A 26,302-nucleotide genomic window follows, 5' to 3' on the forward strand; every position below is an offset into this window, starting at 1 on the left:
ATCCAGGTCATTTATATACATCACAAACAGCAGATGTCCCAGTACAGATTCCTGAAGAACATCACTAATCACAGACCTCCAGCTAGAATGAGTCCCTTCAGCCACTACCCTTCATCTTCTATGGTCAAGTCGTTTCTGAATCCAGACAGCCAATTCACCATTGATCCCATAATCTTCTGGATGAACCTCCCATGAGAGGACTTGTCAAATGCCTTAGTAAAATCTATGTCGACAACATCCACAGCTGTACCTTGATCACATTTTCAAAAAGCTCGCTCAAGCCAGTAAGGTATGACTCACCCTGCACAAAGCCATGTTGGCTCGCCCTGATTCCAAATGCTCATAAATTTTCCATCCAGTATATGTGATCCTTGTCTAAAGTTCTAACTTCAATGCTTATTGATTGAAACTCCGCTGTGAACACAACTTATAAATCCTTACTCTGTTCAAACAATGTCAAATTTTGATATTTATTGTTTCAGGCTCCCAGAATCTGTGAGTTTAGAGGAAGGTGCATTGATTGAACCTCTTTCTGTTGCAATTCATGCCTGTCGCAGAGGGGGAGTAACAATTGGTAGCAAAGTTTTAATTTTAGGAGCAGGTAAGTAATTAATTGTCTAAGTGACTATTAATATCTATTTGGTGTTTGAGTTATCAATTTGCATTTTTATGATTTAAAAAATGCCACTGAAAAGATAGACAATTTAACTGGCAGATGCAGATTTTTTCAGTCATCTATTTCTATGTATATTTGGTGCTGCTGAAACTGCCACTGAGCTTTACTTCGTACAGAACAATCTGTTAGGCTCAAACTACCCTAGGCAGGATTGTTGCTCTGATATTTTATCAAAGGTAAGTCTCTATGTCTTTGTTCACAGCAATGTTAGGTGAGAAATTAGTGAGTTTTAGTCCCAGTCCAGGCCTTGAGTGCACAATCTAGGCAGAATTGCTTCAGTGGTCATGGAAGCTGTTGGTCAGATAGTTCAGGCTGATACCAACCATTCCCAAACACTATTTTTTTAAAATTTCTACCTGAGTGCAGGTTAAGAACCGTTCATCATACAATACAGTATAAATAGCAAATTGTTGATAACTTGTTAATTCTGTGAGCAAATAACAAAATTACGCTTTATGCACAAACTAATTGTGACTGCAAAAGAACTTGAGAAGTAAAGCAAGATGTAAATGTAGGATGTTTGAATGAGCCATATATGCAAACTCTTGTATTAATTCTTAGAGATGCCCTGCTGTGTGCAATGTTTCAGTGCAGGCACTGATGATTAAATATAACACACACACATGCTGGAGGAGCTCAGCAGGTTAAGCAACATGTATGGAAATGGAAAACAGCTGGCATTTCCGACTGAGACCCTTCTTCAGGACTGGAAAGGAAGAGGGAAGACGACTGCATAAAAAGGTGGGGTGAGGGGAAGGTGTATAGCTTAGAACGTGTTAGATGAAGCCAGGTGGGTGGAAAAAAGTAAAGGGATGCAGACAAAGGAATCTGATAGGAGAGAAGAGTGGACCATGAAGTGGGACACCAGGTATAGGTGATAGGTAGGTGAGAAGAAGGAAGCAAGAGGCCAGATTGGGGAATAAAAGAAGGAGGAATGAGGAGGGAACAAAAACAATTAATGGGAAGAGAAATTGATGAATTCAAACAATCAGATTGGAGGCTACCTAGATGAAATGTGAGGTGTTGCTCCTCCAACCTGAGAGTGGCTCATCGTGGCAAAAGGGGAGGCTGTGGACTGATATGTCGGAATGGGAATAGAGTTAGGAATTAAAGTGGTTGACCACTAGGAAGTTCTTCTTTTGACAGATGCAGTGGAAGTGCTCAACAAAGTGATCTCTCAATTTGCATTTGGTCTCACCAATGTAGAGGAGACCTCTACATGTACAGCGGTACAATGTACATGGGTATCAGATACAGTAGACAGCCCCAACAGATTTGTAGGTGAACTGTTGCCTCACCTGGAAGGACTATTTGGGGCTCTGAATGAAGGTAAGGGAGGAGGTTAATGGGCAGGTGCAGCATTTCTATCACTTGCAGGAATATGTGTCAGAAGGGAGATTAGTGGGGTGGGATGAAAGGATGAGAATCATGGAGGAAGTGATCCCTGCAGAAAGCGGTAGAGAGGAGTTGTGGTGATGGTGAGGTGGAAGTAAAGATATGTTTGATGGTAGGATCCCGTTGAATGATGTGTGAGATGTGGAGGCTCAAGGGGTGGTAGGTGAGGAACTGTTAAGGCAGCGGGAAGATGGTGTGAGTGCAGATGTCCTGGAAGTGGAGGAGATGCAGGTGAGGGCAGCATCAGTGGTAGAGGAAGGGAAACCCCATTATTTGAAGAAGGAAGCCTCATTGTGGGAATAGATGCAGCAGAGATGAAGGAACTGAGAAAAGTTAAAAGGACTTTTACAGGAGTTCGGGTGGGAAAAGGTATAGTCAAGATAGCCCTGTGATTCGGAGGGTTTATAAAAAATGTCAGTAGATAGTTTGCCTCCAGAGATTGAGAAAAGAGAGAGAGGTGTCAGAAATGGACTAGATGAATTTAAGGGCAGGCTGGAAATTGGAGGCAAAGTTGATGAAATTGACAAGCTCAGCGTGGGTCCATGAAGCAGCACCAATGCAGTTGGCAGTGTAGTGCAGGAAGAGGAACATTACCAGGGAAGGCTTGGAACATGGACTGTATGTAGCCAACGATAAAGAAGACATAAATGGGGCCTTTGTGGCTGCCTATGGCTACTCCTTGAGTTTAGAGAAAGTGGGAGGAGTTGAAGGAGAAAGTTTTCAGGGTGAGACCAGTTCTGCCAGACAGAGGAGGGTGGTTGTGGAGCAGATTTGGTTAGGTCTTTTGTTGAAAAAATAGAGAGCTTTAAGGCCTTCTTGAGGGTTGATAGAATTGTATAGTCTAAATGAGGTGGTCAAGGTCAGGGTATTGAAAATTGTTGAGGAGATTGGAAACGTGAAGTGTCATGGATGTAGGTGGGAAGGGACTGAACCAAGGGGAATAAAATGGAGTCTAGATATGCAGACACAAATGCAGGAGCAGGCAAAGACATTGGGCCTATCTGGATAGTCTGTTTTTTAGATTATGGTTAGAAGGTAGAAATGAGCAATGCGAGGTAAGAGGACTATAAGTTTGGTGTTAGTGGATGGGAGCTCTCCAGAGTTGACGAGGTTAGGGATAGTGTCGGAGACAATTTTCTGATGGTCCTGAATGGGGTCCTTTTCAAGGGGTATGTAAGAGGAGCTGTCTGTAAGTTGTTGCTCGGCCTCAGCAAGGTAGAGATCAGTCCGCCACACAACAACAGCAACACCTTTGTTTGTGGGTTTGATGCTCAGGTTGGGATTGGTGTGGAAAGAATGGAGGGCAGTACATTCACAGGTGATAAGGTTTGAAGGGAAGAGAGAAATACTGAAGTCAGGCTGGTTGATGTCTCGTCATGAGCTAGATATGAAAAGATGAGGGTGTCCAAGAAGAGGAGGAGGGTTGGAGACGGGGAGTAAGAGTCATCAGTGAAGGGTGGGGAATTGTTGCCAAAGAAGTGGGCTGAGAGACTGAGGCAACGGAAGAAGACCCCGGCATTGTGGTAGGCACGGAACTCACTAAAGTGGGTGCGAAGGGGGGCAAGGGCCCTTTCTGAGGACAGAATGTTATGCCTCATAGAAGGGAAGGTCAGAGGGAATGGTGAAGACATAGCAGGGATTAGAGCTGGGATGGGACGGAAAGAAACTTGGGGGAGTCGGGGGAGAGGGTTGTTGGTTTAAAGATTAAATAACTGGTTTAACCAGTAAAAATGCTTTGGGACAAAGTACTTCACAATTTATAAACTCTGTGACCTCTAAGCATTTAATTTGCTGAATATGTTAGAAAAGAGAAGACAATTGTTTGAAAAGATAGAAATTATGTTCATAACATTAATATATATGCATATGTGGAATTGTTTAGTGTTTGTTTAGAAAGATTCCCAATAAATAAGACCATAAGACGTGGGAGCAGAATTAGGCCATTCGGCACATCGAGCCTTCTCCATCGTTCGAGCATGGCTGATTTATGATACTCTCTCAACTCCCTTCTCATGCCTTAACTCTGTAACCTTTGATGCGCTTACTAATTAAGAACCTCTCAATCACTGCTTTAAATATACCCAAATGACTTGGCTCCCACAGCCACCTGTGGCATTGAATTCTACAGATTGACTACCTGGCTTAATAGATTCCTCCTCATCTCTGTTCTAAATGGACCTCCTTGCATTCTGAGACTGTGCTCTGTGGTCCAAGAGTCTCTCAGTTTTGGAAACATCCTCTCCACGTTAATTCTAGATAAACTTTTCAATATTTGACAGGTTTTAAAGATATCCACCCCCCTTCTTTTATTTTCTCGTGAGTACAGGCCCTGAGCCATTAAACACATCTCATACCCAGAGCCCTGTTATTTCCAGAATCTTTCTCATGAACCTCCTCTGGACCATCCCTAATGCCAACACATCCTTTCTTGGATAAGAGGGCCAAAACTGCTCAAGGCACTCCAAATGTGGACTGATCAATGCCTTATAGAGCTTCAGCATTACATCCTTGCTTTAATATTCTAATCCTGTAGAAATAAATACTAACATTGCATTTGCCACCTTTACTACTGATTCAACCTGCAAGTTAACCATTAGTGAATCCTGCGTGAAACTACCAAGTCCTTTTGCACCCTAATTTGTGAATTTGTGCCACGTTTGCAAAATAGTTTATGCCTTCATTCCTTCTGCCAAATGCCATGAGCATACACCTCCCTGCGGTATATTCTATCTTCCACTTCTTTGCCTATTCTAATTTGTCCAACTGTTTCTGCAGAGTCCCTGCTTCTTCAACACTACCCGCACCTCCACCTACCTTTATATCATCTGCAAACTTGGCCACAAAGCCAAGTCCATCATCCAGATTATTGTCATATGATATGAAAAGAAATGTTCCCAATAGCAGACCCTGTGGAACCCTACTAGTCACCAGCAGCCAACCAGCTAAGGCCCATTTTATTCCCCCTCTTTGCCTTATGGAAATGATTACAAGCTGGGGACACATGAAGCCACACTGGCACTCCTGTGGAGTATAGAAGGGCTCCCTGCTAGCATCCCCTTCCAGTCAACTTTGGCCGGCTTATCTCTCATCTCTTTATACTTAGAGAATTTCTGACAAACCTGTTATAATTCTTACAAATATGTTGTAAATATAAGAACTGGAAAATTTAATTCACCAGAAAATCAAGGACACCTTTTTTCTAAACTTCATTCCTGTCAAAAAATCTGGTACCAGGAAAATTTGTCCTATCCTGCCCATATTGTTTTTTTAACTTGACTCTTTGTGTATGTATTTCAGGGACGATTGGGCTTATGAATCTGCTTGTTTCCAAGGCCATGGGAGCATCTCAGGTTTTAATCTGTGGTAGGTAGTTTGTCATAATTTTAGGTGCGTAAGAAATTCTAAGTCAAGAAAATACCTTTTAATGCATTGTGTACTCCACTCAGAATCTACATTTAGTGGCCACTTTATTAAGTACACCTGTACACCTGATCATTAATGCTGTTGTAGCGTGGATGAAATTACCGGACAGACAGTCACTGGTAGATACAAAGCAGTTTCTTTATTCGACGCAACAAGGTACAGTAGGCATCTTACAGGCGGAGACGCTTTCCGCAGAAGGGTCTGCTAGCTAAAATGTGGGCTGGATATTTATATGCTAAACACAAAGGCAATTGCCTACTTAAAACGTTACAGACAATGCTTCCTTTTGAAGTTACATACAAACATCACACCTTTGGATTTCATCCTTTCCTTCTGACGCCAACATGTCTGTGTTGGTATCCACAGCCTTTAGTTCAATCCACAATACATTTATTTGGCATTTTATGTGCTAACATAGAAGACAATTAATATTTATAATGTATAGATAAGACTGTCTTCAAACCTACAGCATCAGGCACCAGAAGCATCTGGTATTTACACCTTTTAGGAAGCCCATTGTGGTGGACTCAATCCACAGTCCTTTGTCAAACAGTTAAAATAGAAGTCTGGTGGCCAAAGTCATTTGAGTGTTAACAAATCATCTACCCAAAAAGAAATCCACTCTAACAAATGCAAATATCTAATTATCCAATCATGTGGCAGCTACTCAAAGCATAAATGCATACGTGATCAAGGGGTTCAGTTGTTATTCAAACCAAACATCAAATGAGGAAGTGTGATCTAAGAGACATTGACTGTGGAATGATTGTTGGTGCCAGACAGAGTGGTTTGAGTATCTTAGAAAGTACTGACGTGCTGGGATTTTCATGTACAACAGTCTCTGGAGTTTACAGAAAATGGTGCGAGAAACAAAAAAAAATCTAAAGAATGACAGTACAGAGGGCAAAAACTCCTTGCTATTAAGAGAGGTCAGAGGAGAATTGCCTGACTGGTTAAAGCTAACAGGAAGGCAACAGTAACTCAAATAACAATGCATTACAACAGTGGTGTGTAGGAGAGCATCTCTGAATGCACAACACGTTGAACCTTGAAGTGGATAGGGTTCAGTAGCAGAAGACCACAAACATACACTCAGTGGCCATTTTATTAGGTGTAGGAGATACCTAATAAAATGGCCACTGACTGTAAACCTTAGTTTAGTGAGAGCCATCAAAGTTAGTTGTTCATTGTCTCAGACTCACTTGGACAATACACTAGACTGGACTGAAAATACAGAGGCTCTGTAGAAGAAGGGACAAAGATGACTGACTTTCTGAGGAGGCTCTGGTCGTTCAACGTCTGCAGTACTATACTGCAGATGTTCTATGATTCAACGGTGGCCAGCATTCTATTTTATGCCATAGTTTGCTGGGGCAGCAAGGTTAGAGCAGCTGATCCCAAGATGATAGATAAGCTCGTCAGGAAGGCTGGTTCTGGGGGTGGAACTGAATTCCCTGGTGGTTGTGTCTGAGAGGAGGATGCTGCAAAAGCTATGGATCGTTACGGACAATCCCTCTCACCACCCCCATGACATGCTGGACAAACAGGCTGTTATCTTTAGTAACAGACTAATTCCACCAAGATGCACCACTGAATGCCACAGGAGATCCTTTCTCCTTATGGCTATAAGACTCTACAACTCCTCCCCCTTAAGTATGTAAGTATATGGTTTTGTTGCACAGCTATATTTTGTACTATTACTTCTGAATACATATTTTGTATTTTTTCATACCTTAGTGCTTAAATTTTGTATTTTAAGTAGTTTCTGACTGAGCAACCTTGCAATGATAATTTCCTTTAGGGTAAATAAAGTTTTATCTTATCTTAAAGTTTGATGTTATCAATGGCCTAGAATCTATGTGGCATATACTTTTTAGAGTTTTAAGGCAGAAAAATTTGCAGGGCCTTTTGCTAAATGCATTTGCACGGTTAAGCACAAAATCTAGAAGTTGCTGCCAGTCATTACCTTCTCCTTACTGAGCTCCATCAAGACAATCAACATGGAATCAGTTAATTGCTATGATTTTATTGTTGACTGTCAAAATGATTGAATAAACTTTACTGTATCTGTATCTATACATGGGAAAACACTTAACATATAATTATATATTTGTAAATGCTACTGAGCTCCTGTTCTCAATTTACTGCCTCTGCTTCATAAAGAGAAGTAGACTTAGTTCCCTCATATGTTTCTACCATAGTATCCCTATAAAAGGTGTAATTTTCTCCGTAAGGTCTTTGCCACATTTATGAGTAAAACTAATTAAAGCTATTTCTATCTACAATATTAAGATACATCTTTAAACTGTTTACTTTTTTCCATTCTTGTTTTGTCTTCAATAAAATGATACTGCATCCTAATAGCACAGTTCAGAGACAGTCCCTTAGTTTGCTATAACTAAGAAACGATTAAATAAATTAGCAACTGGGTTTCAATCCAGTAGAATGCTATTTAGGAAGATTGCAAGACCATAAGACACAGGACCACATTTAGGCTATTTGGCACATCAAGTTTGTTCTGCCATTCCATCATGGCTGACTTATTACCCCTCTCAACCCTCTCTCAGATCTTGCATCATCAGCATGCAGATTATTGCTCTTTTTGAAACTGCAACTCGACATTTTATGTTTTTCTCTTCCCTGTGCAGTTCCAGTTATAATTGTCTTCCCGACATGTTCTTTGTATGTGTCCTACTTTGCTGCATTTTCTGCAAGTTTCAGCTTTAAACCTGCATTGGTCTGGTGTATGTGAACCCCCGCTAGTTTCTGTGTTAAACATTGCAATTTTGTTCATGCTTACTTTCATTCCTGACTGCATTCAGTTGTGTCTCTCTCTGCTGTTTCCATTGATCAGTTATTTCAACTACTCTTTTAAATGGTGCTTGTGCTTCAGTTAGGAGCTGTTTTGAATACTTTCTTGCAAGATTTCACAAACTAAATGATCTGTTAGTGCATCATTAAGCTTATCATTGAACTAACAATGCTCAGACAATCTCATCAACTCAGCCACATATGCTGAAATGGGCTCCCTTTCCTTTTGTTTCCACTTATGAAATCTAAAGTGTTCTGCAATCAACAGTGGTTTCGGGTTTAAATGTTCCTGAATTACTTTCATGATATCAGCTAAGCTAATTTTGGCTAGTTTGGTTGGAGCAGTCAAACTTCTAAGCAAGCTGTATGCCTTTAAACCCAATGCATTCAGCAAAAGTAGTACTCCCTTCTTGTTGGCTATTTCATTTGCTTCAAAATACTGCTCAGTTAGCTCAGTGTACATGAACCAGATATCCATTGAGTAATCAAATTCATTTACCTTTCCCATGAAACCAGCCAATGTTTTTTTATGATAATTATCATCCGGTACTCACTGTTTCTGAACCTGTGAGTTCTTCTATTTTTTGCCTTTTTTTAAAACTCTATATCGTCTTTCCTTTTATGAAGAAAACATGCTGCTCTGAAGATAAAAAGATGAGCTGTGCTTATTTTAACTCAGCAGTCTTTGCTGTGCTTTTTTAAAAACTCTAACATCTTGCTGCACTTCAGCAGGTAGTTAATTATTGCATGTTCATTTAAAACTTAATTATTGCCGCTGTTATGCTTTGTAACTCTGAAACATTAAATCTATTTGAATGCTGTTATGTACCCCATAACTGGGTTGCCAAACCAGTAGAAATGGACCACTAGTTGGAGTCTGGATTACTGGAAACTAATAAAATTTTATTAAAGAAATAAGTAACAAAGTACTCTAATCGTAAGGATATAAATGGAACAAGTTAGCAATGATAAAACAAACATGTACACAGAACTAGGGTAATAGGAATCAACCAAGCTCTATCGCAGTCTAGGGGTAAAATGATCAGTCTCAAGTGACACAGAGTTCAGTTCAGCTTAGTACAGTTCGCAGTAATCGTTGTTGTGCTGTTGGAGGTGGGGTGGAATGCATATTTGATTCAAGCAGACCTTTGATGTTCTTCGCAGTTGGCTTTTGGGCGGGCCCCTTTATGTCTTCTATCCACTTTCGGGCAGACCCTTTTATGTCTTCTATCCGGCTGTGGTCACCGACTGTGACCCGTCCGTTCTGGATACGACCGTTCTTCCGCAGTGAACCCGGCACCCAGGCAAGGGTGGACACACACACCAGGTTCCCACCAATCGTACCTTTGCACCCTGTGCGTCTATGGTCGGTTCCCGCGAACCGGACCTCCAAACTGCCACCAACTTTTGGGGGCACATCGCTCTTCCAGGGTCTCATGATCTCGTGGTGTGTCCCGTGCCTTAGCGAACTTGTTCTTTTTATCCCCCTGCTGGGGTATCGCCTGTCCATCAAGCTTCTAACAGTTCAGGTTCAAAGCAACCGGTCTGTCAATATTCTGAATTGTGTTTCTTTTCCATTATCTCTCTCTCCTCTCTCATTAACATTTTGAACGTTTCTCCATTGTCTCCCTTATCTCTCTCATTAGCATCAATCGTCTGATAACTTGGTTTGTCGTCACACCCCTACCCGTCAAAGGATTTTTACTGGAGTAAAAATTATGGGCATGAATACATTATTAGATACACACTAATATACAGGGTCATCAGCTATTCGGTTAATACAGAGAACTTTAAGTTTTCAACACCTTGACAGACAGTCAGCAATCACATTGTCCGTTCCTCCAACTTAGCAACCTTTTGTTTTTATCCTTCATAGTGGCCAAAAACACTAATGGGTTGTGATCAGTGTAAATTATCAGTGGGTTCCGTGCCGGACAAATATAACAAAGGTCGTCCCACACAAACTTCGCATTCTTTGGCAAGAGCTTAGTAAGAGGGAGGGTAATATCCGCAAAGTTTTTGTAAAACTTCCGATAGTACCCCACCATCCTCAAGGACCTTCTCAGGGCTCTCTTGTCTGTCAGGGTGGGGACTTCAGAGATAGCCCGCACCTTAGCCTGCATCGGAGCCAGCTGCCCCTGTCCTACCACAAATCCCATATAAGTGACCTTCATGTGGCCGAATTCACTTTTTGCGAGGTTCACTATCAGGCTGGCTTCAAACAGCTGTTTAAACAGCTCCTCTACTGCCACAATGTGCCCCTCCCACGTGTCACTCCAGACCACTAAATCGTCAATATACGCTTCTGCGTTCTTTAGCCCTTTTATCACTGAATTAATCATCCTGTAATTACTAGGCTGACCTGATGTGACAACAACACCATGTACCGGCTCTTTGCATCGCCTCGGGACATCCGGACATACGTCTGCGTGCCGGTTAATTAGCTTTTTCAGCGGCTCGCTCTGTTCGGGGGTTAAGGGAGAGACCTTATCAGCAAAGTTGGCCAAAACAATAGAGTTCCCCCAGCTGGTCGGCACCATACTTATCTTTTCAAAATGGGTTTTCCCCTTATCAGGTGGCACCCTGGCCTCATTAATTTTCGTGATAACACCGACTAGGTCTGCTCGCTTATTGTGGCAAGCTGTTAACATATCAATAGGCTGTGTCGGTTCATGTCTACAGTACTCAATAATATCCTCCCTCATGCTCGGCCAGTAAAACTCTTTCATAATTCCATCGACTGTCTTCCTCACCCCAAAATGTCCACCGAGGGGTATCTTGTGGGCCAGGTTAAAAATCTCATCCCCATAAATTTTCGGCACTACCACCTGGTGCCCCACCCCCCATTCCTCATCTGCGGGCACGGTACTTGGTCTCCACTTCCTCATTAGTACTCCCTCCTTCACATAATAGCCCACTGGCTCCCTTTTTAATTCTACTTTGGAGAGAGCTGTCTCTGTCAAAACCCTTGGCTCCTCGTCTCATTCCTGTGCCTGTATAAATTCCTTCCTTGCTAATGATAAGTCTACCTCAACTCCCTCGCTTCCTTCTGTTTCACTACGCTCCTTCTTCTCACTTTCTAACCCCTCCTGGTACAAGGCTGGCAAAAACGTCTCAGCTAAATCTACATTCGCTTCGGCAGCCTTTCTGGACATGCGCCGAGTCACTGCGCAAACGGTATAAACCTGTGAGTCCATGGGCGGGGCCTCGATGCTAGCAGGTTTGCTTGTCAATCTTACTGCTGGGTACACCTCTCTGCCGGCGAGGCCATTACCAAGTAAGACCTCCACGTCTTCCATCGTTAGTTCGGGCCTCACCCCTATCGTGACCGATCCGGAGACCCAAGTCGCTTTTTAGGTGTATCTGGTGCAAAGGTACTACTTCAGTCCCTTTCCCAATGCCTTTTATCAGCCTGACCTCCCCAGTCTGGGTCTCTGAACTAAAGTCTAACACACTCTTTAAGATCAATGACTGACAAGCCCCAGTGTCTCTCCAGATCCGTACTGGAACCGGGTTTAACCCCTCCCTCACCGACACCAATCTGGCCAAAATAAACTTCTCGCGCCCTTCCTGAACTTTATCAGACCTCTTCTCCCCTAGCGGTTTGTTTGCCAGCTCTATACAGCCAGTCAGAATTGTTGTTTTTCCTTTCCCCGTCTCCTTCTTTGGGGCAAAGCACCTGGACGCAAAGTGACCGGCTTTCCCACAATTATAGCATACGACCCCAGGAGACTTCCTACCAAACTGCTCCCGGTCCTCTTTATCCTTCTCACTAGTCCCCGGCTTACTTTCTGGCTTTTCTGGCGGACTCTCTCCACCCCCGTGACTACCCTTCTGGTAACTTTTACTCGAGGTAAACTTCGCTTTGTGTGTTAACGCGAACTCATCCGCTAACTTAGCAGTTGCGGCTAAGGTTTCTGCCTCTTTCTCATCTAGATAGGGCCTCATACCTTCAGGGACACAACTTTTAAACTGCTCAATCAGTATTTGCTGTAGCAGTCTGTCATAATCCCCATTGACCCCTTTCGAGGCGCACCAACGCTCACAATACATCTGCATCTCACGGGCAAACTCTAAATATGTGCGGCCCCACTGCCTCTGCACATTCCGGAACCTCTGCTGGTACACCTCTAGGACTAACTCATAAATCCTGACTATCGCCTCTTTCACCACATCATACCTCTGGGCATCTTCTGCGGACAATGCCGAGTAAGCTTGCTCAGCTTTTCCTTTAAGTACGCTCTGAAGCAAAACAGCCCACTTATCCCTCGGCCAGTCCTGACTTGCAGCAACTTTTTCAAAATGTAGAAAGTACCGATCAACATCGTCATCCTCAAATGGGGGAACCAGCCTAACCTCCTGGGTCGCCCTGAACCCTCCACCTTGGTTCGGCATGGGGCCCTACGCTAGTGTCATCCCTAACTTCTCCAGCTCAAATTCCCTGTCCTTCTGCTTCTTTCTCTCTCTTCTCGTTCTAACTGCCTGTCCCTCTCTTCTCGTTCCAGCTGCTTTATTCTCTCTTCTCGTTCTAACTGCCTGTCCCTTTCTTCTCGTTTACCCGGAACTCGTGCTCGAGTCTCAATTTTTCCATCTGCAGCTGTACTGCTTCTCCACCAGGTTTGCCCATAGATACCACCTCCAGCTCCCCTTGGGGAAACACACCTTTAGATACATAATGCTCAATGATAGATCTGTGCATCTCCGCTCTCCTCATTGTCGACTTCCCTTTAAAAAGATTCAACTGTTTGGCAGCAGTCACCAATTCTGATTTCCTGGCATCCTCTAATGCCTCCAAGGTTGGCGCCTTTAGAAATTCCTCAATCTCTATTTCTGCTGTTTGCCCTTTCTTTCTTTCAGGAATTTTAACCCAATCAATTTACACGGTCCCAAATTTGGCGTTCAAAATCGCGGATGAGATCCCCACTTATGTTACGTACCCCGTAACTGGGTTGCCAAACCAGCAGAAATGGAGTCTGGATTACTGGAAACTATTAAAGTTTTATTAAAGAAATAAGTAACACAGTACTCTAATCGTAAGGATATAAATGCAACAGATTAGCAATGGTAAAACACACTTGTACACAGAACTAGGATAATAGGAATCAACCAAGCTCTATCGCAGTCTAGGGGTAAAATGATCAGTCTCAAGTGACGGAGAGTTCAGTTCAGCTTAGTACAGTTCGCAATAATCGCTGTTGTGCCGTTGGAGGGGGCGGGGGGAATGCAAATTTGATTCAAGCAGACCTTTGATGTTCTTCGCAGTTGGCTTTTGGGCAGGCCCTTTTATGTCTTCTATCCACTTTCGGGCAGACCCTTTTATGTCTTCTATCCCGCTGTGGTCACCGACTGTGACCCCTCCGTTCTGGATACGACCGTTCTTCCGCAGTGAACCCGGCACCCAGGCAAGGGTGGACACACACACCAGGTTCCCACCGATCGTACCTTTGCACCCTGTGCGTCTATGGTCGGTTCCCGCGAACCGGACCTCCAAACTGCCACCAACTTGTGGGGGCACACTGCTCTTCCAGGGTCTCGTGATCTCGTGGTGTGTCCCGTGCCTTAGCGAACTTGTTCTTTTTATCCCCCTGCTGGGGTATCGCCTGTCCATCAAACTTCTAACAGTTCAGGTTCAAAGCAACCGGTCTGTCAATATTCTGAATTGTGTTTCTTTTCCGTTATCTCTCTCTCCTCTCTCATTAACATTTTGAACGTTTCTCCATTGTCTCCCTTATCTCTCTCATTAGCATCAATCGTCTGATAACTTGGTTTGTCGTCACACCCCTACCCTTCAAAGGATTTTTACCGGGGTAAAAATTATGGGCATGAATACATTATTAGATACACACTAATATACAGTGTCATCAGCTATTCGGTTAATACAGAGAACTTTAAGTTTTCAACACCTTGACAGACAGTCAGCAATCACATTGTCCGTTCCTCCAATTTAGCAACCTTTTGTTTTTATCCTTCATAGTGGCCAAAAACACTAATGGGTTGTGATCAGTGTAAATTATCAGTGGGTTCCGTGCCGGACAAATATAACAAAGGTCGTCCCACACAAACTTCGCATTCTTTGGCAAGAGCTTAGTAAGAGGGAGGGTAATATCCGCAAGGTTTTTGTAAAACTTCCGATAGTACCCCACCATCCTCAAGGACCTTCTCAGGGCCCTCTTGTCTGTCAGGGTGGGGACTTCAGAGATAGCCCGCACCTTAGCCTGCATCGGAGCCAGCTGCCCCTGTGCTACCACAAATCCCAGATAAGTGTCCTTCATGTGGCCGAATTCACTTTTTGCGAGGTTCACTGTCAGGCTGACTTCAAACAGCCGGTTAAACAGCTCCTCTACAGCCACAATGTGCCCCTCCCACGTGTCACTCCAGACCACTAAATTGTCAATATACGCTTCTGCATTCTTTAGCCCTTTTATCACTGAATTAATCATCCTATACTTACTAGGCTGACCTGATGTGACAACAACATCATGTACCGGCTCTTTGCATCGCCTCGGGACATCCGGACATATGTCTGTGTGCCGGTTAATTAGCTTTTTCAGCGGCTCGCTCTGTTCAGGGGTTAAGGGAGAGACCTTATCAGCAAAGTTGGCCAAAACAATAGAGTTCCCCCAGCTGGTCGGCACCATACTTATCTTTTCAAAATGGGTTTTCCCCTTATCAGGTGGCACCCTGGCCTCATTAATTTTCGTGATAACACCGACTAGGTCTGCTCGCTTATCGTGGCAAGCTGTTAACAGATCAATAGGCTGTGTCGGTTCATGACTACAATACTCAATAATATCCTCCCTCATGCTCGGCCAGAAAAACTTTCATAATTCCATTGACTGTCTTCCTCACCCCAAAATGTCCACCGAGGGGTATCTTGTGGGCCAGGTTAAAAATCTCATCCCCATAAATTTTCGGCACTACCACCTGGTGCCCCACCCCCCATTCCTCATCTGTGGGCACGGTACTTGGTCTCCACTTCCTCATTAGTACCTCCTTCACATAATAGCCCACTGGCTCCCTTTTTAATTCTGCTTTGGAGAGAGCTGTCTCTGTCAAAACCATTGGCTCCTCGTCTCATTCTTGTGCCTGTATAAATTCCTTCCTTGCTAATGATAAGTCTACCTCAACTCCCTCGCTTCCTTCCGTTTCACTACGCTCCTTCTTCTCACTTTCTAACCCCTCCTGGTACAAGGCTGGCAAAAACGTCTCAGCTAAATCTACATTCGCTTCGGCAGCCTTTCTGGACACGCGCCAAGTCACTGCGCAAACGGGATAAACCTGTGAGTCCATGGGCAGGGCCTCAATGCTGGCAGGCTGGCTTGTCAATCTTACTGCTGGGTACACCTCTCTGCCAGCGAAGTCATTACTGAGTAAGACTTCCACCTCTTCCATCGTTAGTTCGGGCCTCACCCCTATCGTGACCGATCCGGAGACCCAAGTCGCTTTTTAGGTGTATCTGGTGCAAGAGTACTGCTTCAGTCCCTTTCCCAATGCCTTTTATCAGCCTGACCTCCCCAGTCTGGGTCTCTGAACTAAAGTCTAACACACTCTTTAAGATCAATGACTGACAAGCCCCAGTGTCTCTCCAGATCCATACTGGAACCGGGTTTAACCCCTCCCTCACCAACACCAATCCGGCCAAAATAAACTTCTCGCGCCCTTCCTGAACTTTATCAGACCTCTTCTCCCCTAGCGGTTTGTTTGCCAGCTCTATACAGCCAGTCGGAATCGTTGTTTTTCCTTTCCCCGTCTCCTTCTTTGGGGCAAAGCACCTGGACGCAAAGTGACCGGCTTTCCCACAATTATAGCATACAACCCCAGGAGACTTCCTACCAAACTGCTCCCGGTCTTCCTTATCCTTCTCACTAGTCCCTGGCTTACTTTCTAGCTTTTACTCGGGGTAAGCTTCGCTTTGTGTGTTAACGCGTACTCATCGGCTAACTTAGCAGTTGCGTCTAAGGTTTCTGCCTCTTTCTCATCTAGATAGGGCCTCATACCTTCAGGGACACAACTTTTAAACTGCTCAATCAGTATTAGCTGTAGCAGTCTGTCATAATCCCCACTGACCCCTTTCGAGGCGCACCAACGCTCACAATACATCTGCATCTCACGGGCAAACTCTAAATATGTGCGGCGCCACTGCTTCCGCACATTCCGGAACCTCTGCTGGTACATCTCTGGGACCAACTCATAAATCCTGACTATCGCCTCTTTCACCACATCATACCTCTGGGCATCTTCTGCGGACAATGCCGAGTAAGCTTGCTGAGCTTTTCCCTTAAGTACGCTCTGAAGCAAAACAGCCTACTTATCCCTCGGCCAGTCCTGACTTGCAGCGACTTCTTCAAAATGTAGAAAGTACCGATCAACATCATCCTCCTCAAATGGGGGAACCAGCCTAACCTCCTGGGTCGCCCTGAACCCTCCACCTTGGTTCGGCATGGGGCCCTATGCTAGTGTCATCCCTAACTTCTCCAGCTCAAATTCCCTGTCCTTCTGCTTCTCTCTCTCTCTCTCTCTTCTCGTTCTAACTGCCTGTCCCTTTCTTCTCGTGCTCGTCTCAATTTTTCCATCTGCAGCTGTACTGCTTCTTCACCAGGTTTGCCCATAGATACCATCTCCAGCTCCCCTTGGGGAAACACACATTTAGATACATAATGCTCAATGATAGATCTGTGCATCTCCGCTCTCCTCATTGTCGACTTCCCTTTAAAAGGATTCAACTGTTTGGCAGCAGTCACCAATTCTGATTTCCTGGCATCCTCTAATGCCTCCAAGGTTGGCGCCTTTAGAAATTCCTCAATCTCCATTTCTGCTGTTTGCCCTTTCTTTCTTTCGGGAATTTTAACCCAATCAATTTACTCAGTCCCAAATTTGGCGTTCAAAATCGCGGACGAGATCCCCACTTATGTTACGTACCCCGTAACTGGGTTGCCAAACCAGCAGAAATGGAGTCTGGATTACTGGAAACTAATAAAGTTTTATTAAAGAAATAAGTAACACAATACTCTAATCGTAAGGATATAAATGCAACAGGTTAGCAATGATAAAACACACATGTACTCAGAACTAGGGTAATAGGAATCAACCAAGCTCTATTGCAGTCTAGGGGTAAAATGATCAGTCTCAAGTGACGGAGAGTTCAGTTCAGCTTAGTACAGTTCGCAATAATCGCTGTTGTGCCGTTGGAGGGGGCGGGGGGGAATGCAAATTTGATTCAAGCAGATCTTTGATGTTCTTCGCAGTTGGCTTTCGGGCGGACCGTTTTATGTCTTCTATCCACTTTCGGGCAGACCCTTTTATGTCTTCTATCCGGCTGTGGTCACCGACTGTGACCCCTCCATTCTGGGTACAACCGTTCTTCCGCGATGAACCCGGCAACCAGGCAAGGGCGGACACACACACCAGGTTCCCACCGATCGTACCTTTGCACCCTGTGCGACTATGGTCAGTTCCTGTGAACCGGACCTCCAAACTGCCACCAACTTGTGGGGGCACACTGCTCTTCCAGGGTCTCGTTATCTCGTGATGTGTCCCGTGCCTTAGCGAACCTGTTCTTTTTATCCCCCTGCTGGGATATCGCCTGTCCATCAAACTTCTAACAGTTCAGGTTCAAAGCAACCGGTCTGTCAATATTCTGAATTGTGTTTCTTTTCCGTTATCTCTCTCTCCTCTCTCATTAACATTTTGAACGTTTCTCCATTGTCTCCCTTATCTCTCCCATTAGCATCAATTGTCTGATAACTTGGTTTATCATCATAATGCAAAACAAGGAGATGAACATGTCTACTTTGGTTTTACTTTAACGAGGCACATAAGTATGATATGGTAGCCTCATGATGTATGCAAATCACTTATTTTTACAAATACTGTAACTTGTAATGTTTTATTGATCTTAAACAAACAAGAATGCTTAATCATAAAATATATTTACAACAGTACTCAAATGATACTGAGACATTCATTACACAACAGGGACTGCTTAAGATGAGAGCCAGTGGTATTACTGGAAAGATACTAGCATAGATTGGCTGACTGCCAGGAGGCAAAGAGTGGGAATAAAACGGGGCCTTTTCTGGTTGACTGCCCATGACTAGTGGTGTACCACAGGAGTCAGTGCTCGAACCACATCATTTGACGTTTTATGTCAATAACTTCGATGATGGAATTGTTGACTTTGTGGCCAAGTTTGCGGATGATATGAAGATAGATGGAGAGGTAGATAGAGCTGAGGAAGCAGGAAGTCTGCAGAAGGACTTGGATGGAATAGAAGAATGGGCAAAGAAGTGGCAGATGGAATATAGTGTAGGGAAGTGTATGGTCATGCACTTTGGTAGAAGGAATTAAGGCATAGACTATTTTCTAAATGGGGAGAAATTTCAAAAATCAGAATTGCAAAGGGACTTCGGATTCCTCGTGCAGGATCCCCTAAAGGTTAACTTGCCTGTTGAGCCAGTGATAAGGAATGTAAATGCAATGTTAACATTCATTTCGAGAGGACTAGAATATATGAACAAGGATGTAATGCTGAGGCTTTGTAAGACATTGGTCAGACCGCACAGAGTATTGTGAGCAGTTTTAGGTCCCTTATCTAAGAAAAGTTGTGCTGGCATTGGAGAGTGTCCAAAAGAGGTTCACGAGAATGATTGCAGGAATGGAATGGTGTATGTATGAGGAGCTTGTACTTGTTGGAATTTAGAAGAATGGGGGGGGGGCGGCTGGGGAGAATATCATTGAAACCTTTCAAATGTTGTGAAAGGCCTAGATAGAAGTGATGTGGAGAGGATGTTTCCTATGGTGGGGAACCTTACTAGAGGAATTTAAAGCAGGGGTTGATATGTGCTTGATTAGTTAGGATGTCAAAGGTTATGAGTAGAAGGTAGGAGAATGGGGTTGAGAGGGATAATGAATCAGCCATGATCAAATGGCAGAGCAGACTCAATGGGCTGTATGGCCTAAATCTGCTCCCATGTCTTATAGTCTTATACTGCAGCCCATCCACTTTAATATTTGACACGTGCGTTCAGGGATCTTCTTCTGCACATCACTATTGTAACACATGGTTATTGTCGTCTTCCTGTTAGGTTAAACTAGTCTGGCCATTCTTCTGCAACCTCTCTCATTAACAAGGCATTCACCCACAGAACTGCTGCTCACTGGATGTTTTCTTGTTTTTCGCACCAGGCTCTAGAGACTGTTGTGCATGAAAATCCCAAGAGATCAGCAATTTATGACATACTCAAACCAGTCTGACTTTTTTTTTTATTTTAACTTATTTCAAGATACAGTGCACAACAGGCCATTTTGGTCCTTTGAGCTGTGCTGCCCAGCAACCCACCCACCAATTTAACCCTAGCCTAATCACTGAACAATTTACAATGACCAATTAATCTACTAACTGGTATGTATTTGAATTGTGGGAAGTAACTGGAGCACCCAGAGGAAACCCACACACACAGGAAGGAACATACAACTTGCTTTCATGGTCTAAGTCACTTAGATCACATTTCTTCCCCATTCTGATGTTTGCTCTAAACAACAACTGAGTGGCTTGACCATGTCTGCATACTTCTATGCATTGAGTTGCTGCTTTGTGATTGGTTGATTAGATAGTTGCATTAATGGGCAGGTGTACCTAATAAAGAGGCTACTGAGGGTATATAGCCAATATAAGACTTTCCCTAATCTGCACATGAGAAATTCTGCTCTATTACAGATCTATTAGAAAGTCGGTTGAAAAAGGCAAAGGAAATGGGAGCTACTTCCACTATTGCTGTTGAGAAAAACATGAGCAGTAAGGAACTGAGCCAAAAAGTAAGAGATGCATTTGGTGGAGCTCTGGCTGGCACGTCTATTGAGTGCACTGGGGCAGAGTTATGTATCCAAGCAGGTATCTATGTGAGTATAACTGAGAATGAAATTTTACATTCTGTTAACTTCAATTTTAAAGAAACTCAACTGAGTTAATTTGATCAGGAGCCAGTTATAAATACATGAATGTACATGTAAAACAGACATTTGGCTTGCTCAGCAGTTGGCATGAAGGTTGCAAGCCCCTTCTATCCTATGCTAAGTTGCTGTCCTCCTTAGAGTTCAGGCATGAACTTTACAACTAGTTTTGCCTCATTGAAAAAGGAAATTTCAGCCACTTCTCACTGGATTCCTAAACAACTATTCGTGCTGATAAACATGCAAGCTTACAAATGTGGATTGACTATGGTTCTCCAAATGACAAGATAATGTGTGATATGAACAGTGTGGCTGCTAATCATAACAACTGATAAAACCAGTAGTTTCGAGATATGACTGCAGTTACCCGATTTTACTACTTTGAAGCTTTGCTCAAAAGCTTGAGGTTCTTGTGAACACTGGACCAATCCAGTATTGAGACAAAAGACAAAATACTCAGCATATCAGACAGAGAAACAGAAATAATGATTTGTGTCAATGACCTTTCTACAGAGATAGTAAAAAATTAACATAAATAGGCTTTAAGGTGCACTGAGCAAATGGGGAGGAGAAAGCAGAAGAAAAGGTTTAACATTACATGATGATGTGAGAGCTTAAATGTCAACACAAATGTTCGTAGAATAAAGTAAAAATCCCAAAGAAGCAGAAAATCAGTTTCTGAGATTGACAAAACAATTGGAAGGAATGGTGGCTATCTGTAATGAAAATGCTAGAATAATGATTACATTTTAATTGATTCAGTCTAGAAGGCTACAACTGGACATCTGCATAGGCTTAATAAATTGTGTAGGTTTGGCTACGTTACTTCTGAAGAAATTACTTCTTAGGAAGCTAGTCGAAAGATGAATTGGTGTCTTTGGTGTTGCATTGGGTTTTGTTGGAACAATGTACGAGGCCAAAGATAGAAGCTGGAGTGACGAGTGGGAGTTTGGCATCAATGCATGGACTGAACGTTATACTGCAAACTTCATCGATTCTGCCTCGGTTCTCCCCATTTGCTCTGCACTGGGTTCATGGCTGAGTTGAGCAGAAAATATTACTTTTAATTTGGTATAGTATGCAAGTAAGTTGGTGCTTCACATAAAAATAGTATTTGAGGTTTATGAAATCACTTCTCCTGGTTGCAATGATTTGGATTATAAAAATGTTAAGGACATATTGTAGGAAATAGCAATAATCCAATGACAATAGCTCAAGGTTGTTTTAATACTGGTTATTAATTCTGAAGATGTGATTGGCACTACATTTACAGGTAATGCTTTATTGCTTTAAGAAAGTAGTTAACATCAGAAGTAATTGTTTTATAACTAGGCCAAAACAGTTTACAGTCTTCCAAGCCTACACAGAATTACTCATTTCTAAATAAAACAAGTAACTGAATCTACTTTTACATTCTGGAGCACTGGTGTAAATAAAGCCAGAATTGAGTCTGCTTCATTTTGTTTTAAAAATTTTGATTTATACTGTGTACTCTTTCTCACATAATCTAAAATATTCTTTTGATTCAAGAAAACAGTCGGATAAATTTTTAATATTTATCTCAAATGGAAGAAATTAATGAATATAAAATATAATTTGCAACAAAGTTATAGAGATGTTGAATAAGAATTCCTCTCATGAGAAAATCTTGGCTGTTATTGCATAAATAAATTTTTAATGACCTACTAAAATTCTGAATATAGTTGTGTTATTTATCATTTTTAAAAATATTTTCTTAGGCAACTAAGTCTGGAGGTGTTTTCGTTCTGGTTGGTGTGGGCAAACCTTCAGCAAACATCCCAATCTTCGAAGTGGAAGTTCGGGAAATTGATATTCGGGGTGTTTTCAGATATTGCAACACGTAAGTATGAAATAATAAATCTTATATTTCAGCCAATTTAAAATTGAACTAGTGAATTATTTTAATTAGCAGCAAGACCCCTCGAACAATGTTTCAAAAAAAAATACCAGGATGTTGCCTGGATTAGAGAACATGTCTTTTGAGGATAGGTTGTGTGAGCTAGAGCTTTTCTTTTTGAAGCAAAGAAGGATGAAAAGTGGTTTGTTAGCGGTATATAAGTTGATAAGGGGCACTTATAGATTGGACAACCAGTGCTTTTTTTCTCATGGTGGCAATGGCCAATACCAGAGGAGATCCATTTAAGGTGAGTGGAATAAAGTTTGTGAGAAATGTCAGAAGTAGATTTTTCCACACAGAGAGTGGCAGGTGCCTAGAACATAACACTGAGGATGGTGGTTGAGGCAGATCCAATAGGGATATTAAAGGGACTGTTAGACAGATGGATTAAGATAAATGAGTGGTTATGGGTTACGTAAAAGGAAAGAGATTGATAGTGTAATTGGTTTACATTAGTCGGCGCAACATTGTGAGCTGAAGGACACGTACTGTTCTACATTCAATCTCAGTCCAGATTGTCCCGGCCCAAGATGTTGACTGCCCATTTTCGCTCCATAAATGTTACCTGAGTCACTAAGTTCCTCCAATACTTTGTGTTGCCCCATATTTCCAGCATCTGCAGTCTGTTGTGGCCCCAAGGAGAATGGAACTGTCAGGATTGCTCTACATAGAGCCAATATAGACTTGATGGGCTAAATGGCCAGTGCCATTCTTTGGTTCTAAAGTATAAGCTACTCATAGAACATAGAATAGTACAGCACAGTAACAGGCCCTTCGGCCCACAATGTTGTGCCGACCCTCAAACCCTGCCTCCCATATAAGCCCCCACCTTAGATTCCTCCATTTTTGCTCATCCTAAAATTTATTTTCTTTGCCATTTTCTTAAACCAATATGTGCAATACTTCAGGACTCTCGCTTTCAGAAAAGGCACTATATAACTGCAGTTATTTCATTGTGAAAATAATCTACAGTTTAAGTGTAAAAGGTGGAAATTGCTCAAGGTGGAATAATCACCACATGGCTAAGTAAAGTTGTATGTTATTCCCTTTCCATTGTTTTTGTTGACAGGTGGCCTGTGGCAATTGACATGCTGGCTTCAAAGGCAATAGATGTGAAGCCTGTGGTCACACATCGCTTTCTCTTGGAAGAAGCTGTCAAAGCTTTTGAAACAACAAAGAAAGGTGTGGGAATAAAAGTTATGCTTAAGTGTGATTCCAGTAACCAGAATCAATGAGAATATTTTTTGTGTACATTTGATTTCAACTGTTATCACGAGGTAGCAACCAATGACAGATTTGACTTTAGCTAATGCATTAAAAGGTAATTTCCAGGATAATTTGCACATACAAATAATCCTGTTAGTTGATGCAGTTTTAATTATATTTGGTTAACGATCATGTAAAATAATGCAAAGTAAATTTGATCTGTTACGAGGGAGCAGGTTCACAGGTTTAGTAAGTGAGACAAGACAAGGATTATGAATAAGCACATTAATCATTTATTTACAGAAAAACAGTAAAACATTCAGTACCACTACAAACTCAACAAGTGCTCCATTAAGTCTCCCCAAGTTACACAACTGCAAAACTAAACATTCAACATACAGACCTTAGCTAATTGTGTGCATGGGCCTTCCTATATCTGTAGCATACTTTCCCAATGTTTCTTCAGCACTGACCGTGATATCAGTGTGAATATGAGACCCTGGAGACAAAGGAAAGCCATTCAGTCTCTCGCATGTGCTATTCTTGTACCACTGAGTCACCTGAAACTGGACAGCAGTGCCATGGCACACTAAAGCAACCAATAGGAAAGAGCTGCTACATCCTTCAAACGGGTCGGTTGACAACCTGCAGAGCAGAAGCGGCTTTTGACCAACTAGTAAACTAACCCTTCAAATTACATGGTGCCAGTTAAAATGCTTATAGCATTTATTAAGTAATGTACCAAAATCCTTTTCCTTTAGCAATCCCTTGGGATAAAGAATAACTTGCTTCCTCTACATTTCTGGCAAATGAATCAATGAAGGAACAGCGGGCTGGGGCAGGTGGAGGTTGATGGTTTGGGTGAATGGGTTGTTTGGATTGCTATGTGCTTCTTCTGCCATTGGCAATTTGCCTGCCCACAGACTTACTGGACAGACACAAAATGCTTGGTGTCTTCCCGTATGCTTCTCCAACATTTCAAGACACCTTTGGCCAAGCATTCTCAGGAATAGGCAAGGATATTACTACTGTCTAAAGCAAACACTAAGAACATCCTTGAAGCGTTTTCACCGTTGTGACCGAATTCAGAGTTGAGTGCATGTTCTGAGTAGCTGATGTCAGGCATGTGGATAATGCATGATCAGAAGTTTTATGCTTGACATAAACCGCTGAAGTTGGTTCACCCATCCTGCCAATGCATTTGAAGGTTTTATAGAGGTAGCATTGTGGTGTTTATCCAATGCTTTAAGGTGTTTGCTGTAGCCTATTTATTTCTTCAAAGTAACCAGGAACTCGGGAATCACTGCTACTCAATGGACCATCATCTTCCTGTCAGGTTTAAGGACTTGATCTTCAAATGCTCTTTTTACTGGGTGACAAAATGCATCATTTGTATAATGACTGACAACTTGGATTGTGTACTGGACAGACACTTAATAGTGCAGTTGAGATATTATTAAAAATACACGGATGGAGTTCAGTGGTTGTGAATGCCAAGTGGCTGCACAACTTGAAATTTATTTCCAGCTTTTTCTTAGCCCTTGAATAAATGAGGTCACCTTCACTTTAATATTAGTAAGTTTTAACATGATGTTGTAATTCAGATTATATTCACAATGTGATGAGAGGGAGCATTTGATCTGTCAAACAGTGGAATTGCTTTTTCAGCATCTTTGACCTAACAATTACAGAATATTGTATCAAACAATTAATTCAAGGATAAAAATGGAGAATAAAGATGACTTATGCTGATAAATAATCTGGACTTTTGTTTCTATGCCTTCAGTTCCCAATCACAACACAATCTAACTCTTCTGTGTATATTCATAAATATGTAAGGAATTGAAGAAGGTGTAGGTTATCTGGAATATGATTCATAGGTATTACACTATGGAAGCAGGCTCTTCAGCCCAGCTCACCCATGTAGAACATGATATATAGTTGTGCTACTCCTTTTTGCCTATATTTGGCCCATATCTCTCTAAGCCTTTCCAAATTCATTTATCTGTCAAATAGTCTTTTAAACATTGTAATTTTACTTTCCTCTACTACCTTCTCTAGTATCTTGTTCCATTCACTCACAATCTCTGTGTGAATAACTTGCCCCTCGGCTCTCCTTTGAAACATTCCTCTTTCACTTATATAATATAACTCTAACTGTTCTATTTAGAGAAAAAAGATTGTGACTATCTACCTTATCAATGCCCCTCATTTTATAAATCTCTATAACAAAGGTTCCCAACTTTTTTTCTGCCATGGACCCCTACCATTAACCGAGGGGTCCCTGGACCCCAGGTTGGGAACCCTTCTTTCTAAAGTCAGCCTTCAGCCTCCTTCACTCGGGGGCAATAATTTTCTGTTTCCAGTCTTGCCATTAATAATTATATTGATATTACAGCGTATTCTACCACTATTCAATGTTCTATGTACCCCACCCCACTACGGAGTTCAGAGCTTTACCTTCTGGAAAGATATCCATGGATTTGGCATGTAACTTAAGTACCTGAGTACTCTCATATCTCAGTTACTGTTTTCACTATTTGACATTTTCTGTACCTGGAACCTGAAGTTCCATTCATTCTGGATCTCTCCCCACTACTCTCAAGTAGCAACGTTCCAACCATGATACGAACACAATGCCAGGGGACTCTTAAAGAAAATAATTGAAGTAGAGTTATCAACAACAATTACTTTATTAAAGTAGTTGAGCTTCAACTAAACAAGTGACTGGTGCAACAATGTGTCAAAAGTCTGAAGCTGATCTCTTATCTCAATGCTGGACTAACTTGATATCAATTGATTGTTTTAATATTCAAAACCTATGTGTTAAAACCCAGTGTCAGAATGTTCGATGCATGCCTGAGGAGAGAATTCCAAAGGTTCATGATGTTCAGCTAATTTTCTCCTCAAAATACCCCCACATC

The 26,302-nt window shown here is 42.3% G+C and overlaps 1 protein-coding gene across 5 annotated transcripts in view; it reads left to right on the plus strand.

The window, feature by feature from the left end:
• The window catches only part of LOC140212143 (sorbitol dehydrogenase-like), an 80,181-nt gene extending 55,044 nt beyond the window's left edge, over window positions 1-25,137 (plus strand). For all 5 annotated transcript variants that reach the window (XM_072282756.1, XM_072282751.1, XM_072282752.1 and 2 more), the window contains 5 exons: window positions 483-601; window positions 5,369-5,434; window positions 20,022-20,203; window positions 21,994-22,115; window positions 23,242-25,137. In XM_072282756.1, coding sequence (XP_072138857.1) covers window positions 483-601; window positions 5,369-5,434; window positions 20,022-20,203; window positions 21,994-22,115; window positions 23,242-23,407 — 655 coding nt within the window. In that variant the 3' untranslated portion in view covers window positions 23,408-25,137. The remainder of the gene's footprint in view (window positions 1-482; window positions 602-5,368; window positions 5,435-20,021; window positions 20,204-21,993; window positions 22,116-23,241) is intronic.
• The last annotated feature ends 1,165 nt before the right edge of the window (window positions 25,138-26,302 follow it).

The sequence above is a fragment of the Mobula birostris genome, chromosome 18 (genome assembly GCF_030028105.1).
Source record: "Mobula birostris isolate sMobBir1 chromosome 18, sMobBir1.hap1, whole genome shotgun sequence".
Classification (NCBI taxonomy): Eukaryota; Metazoa; Chordata; class Chondrichthyes; order Myliobatiformes; family Myliobatidae; genus Mobula; species Mobula birostris.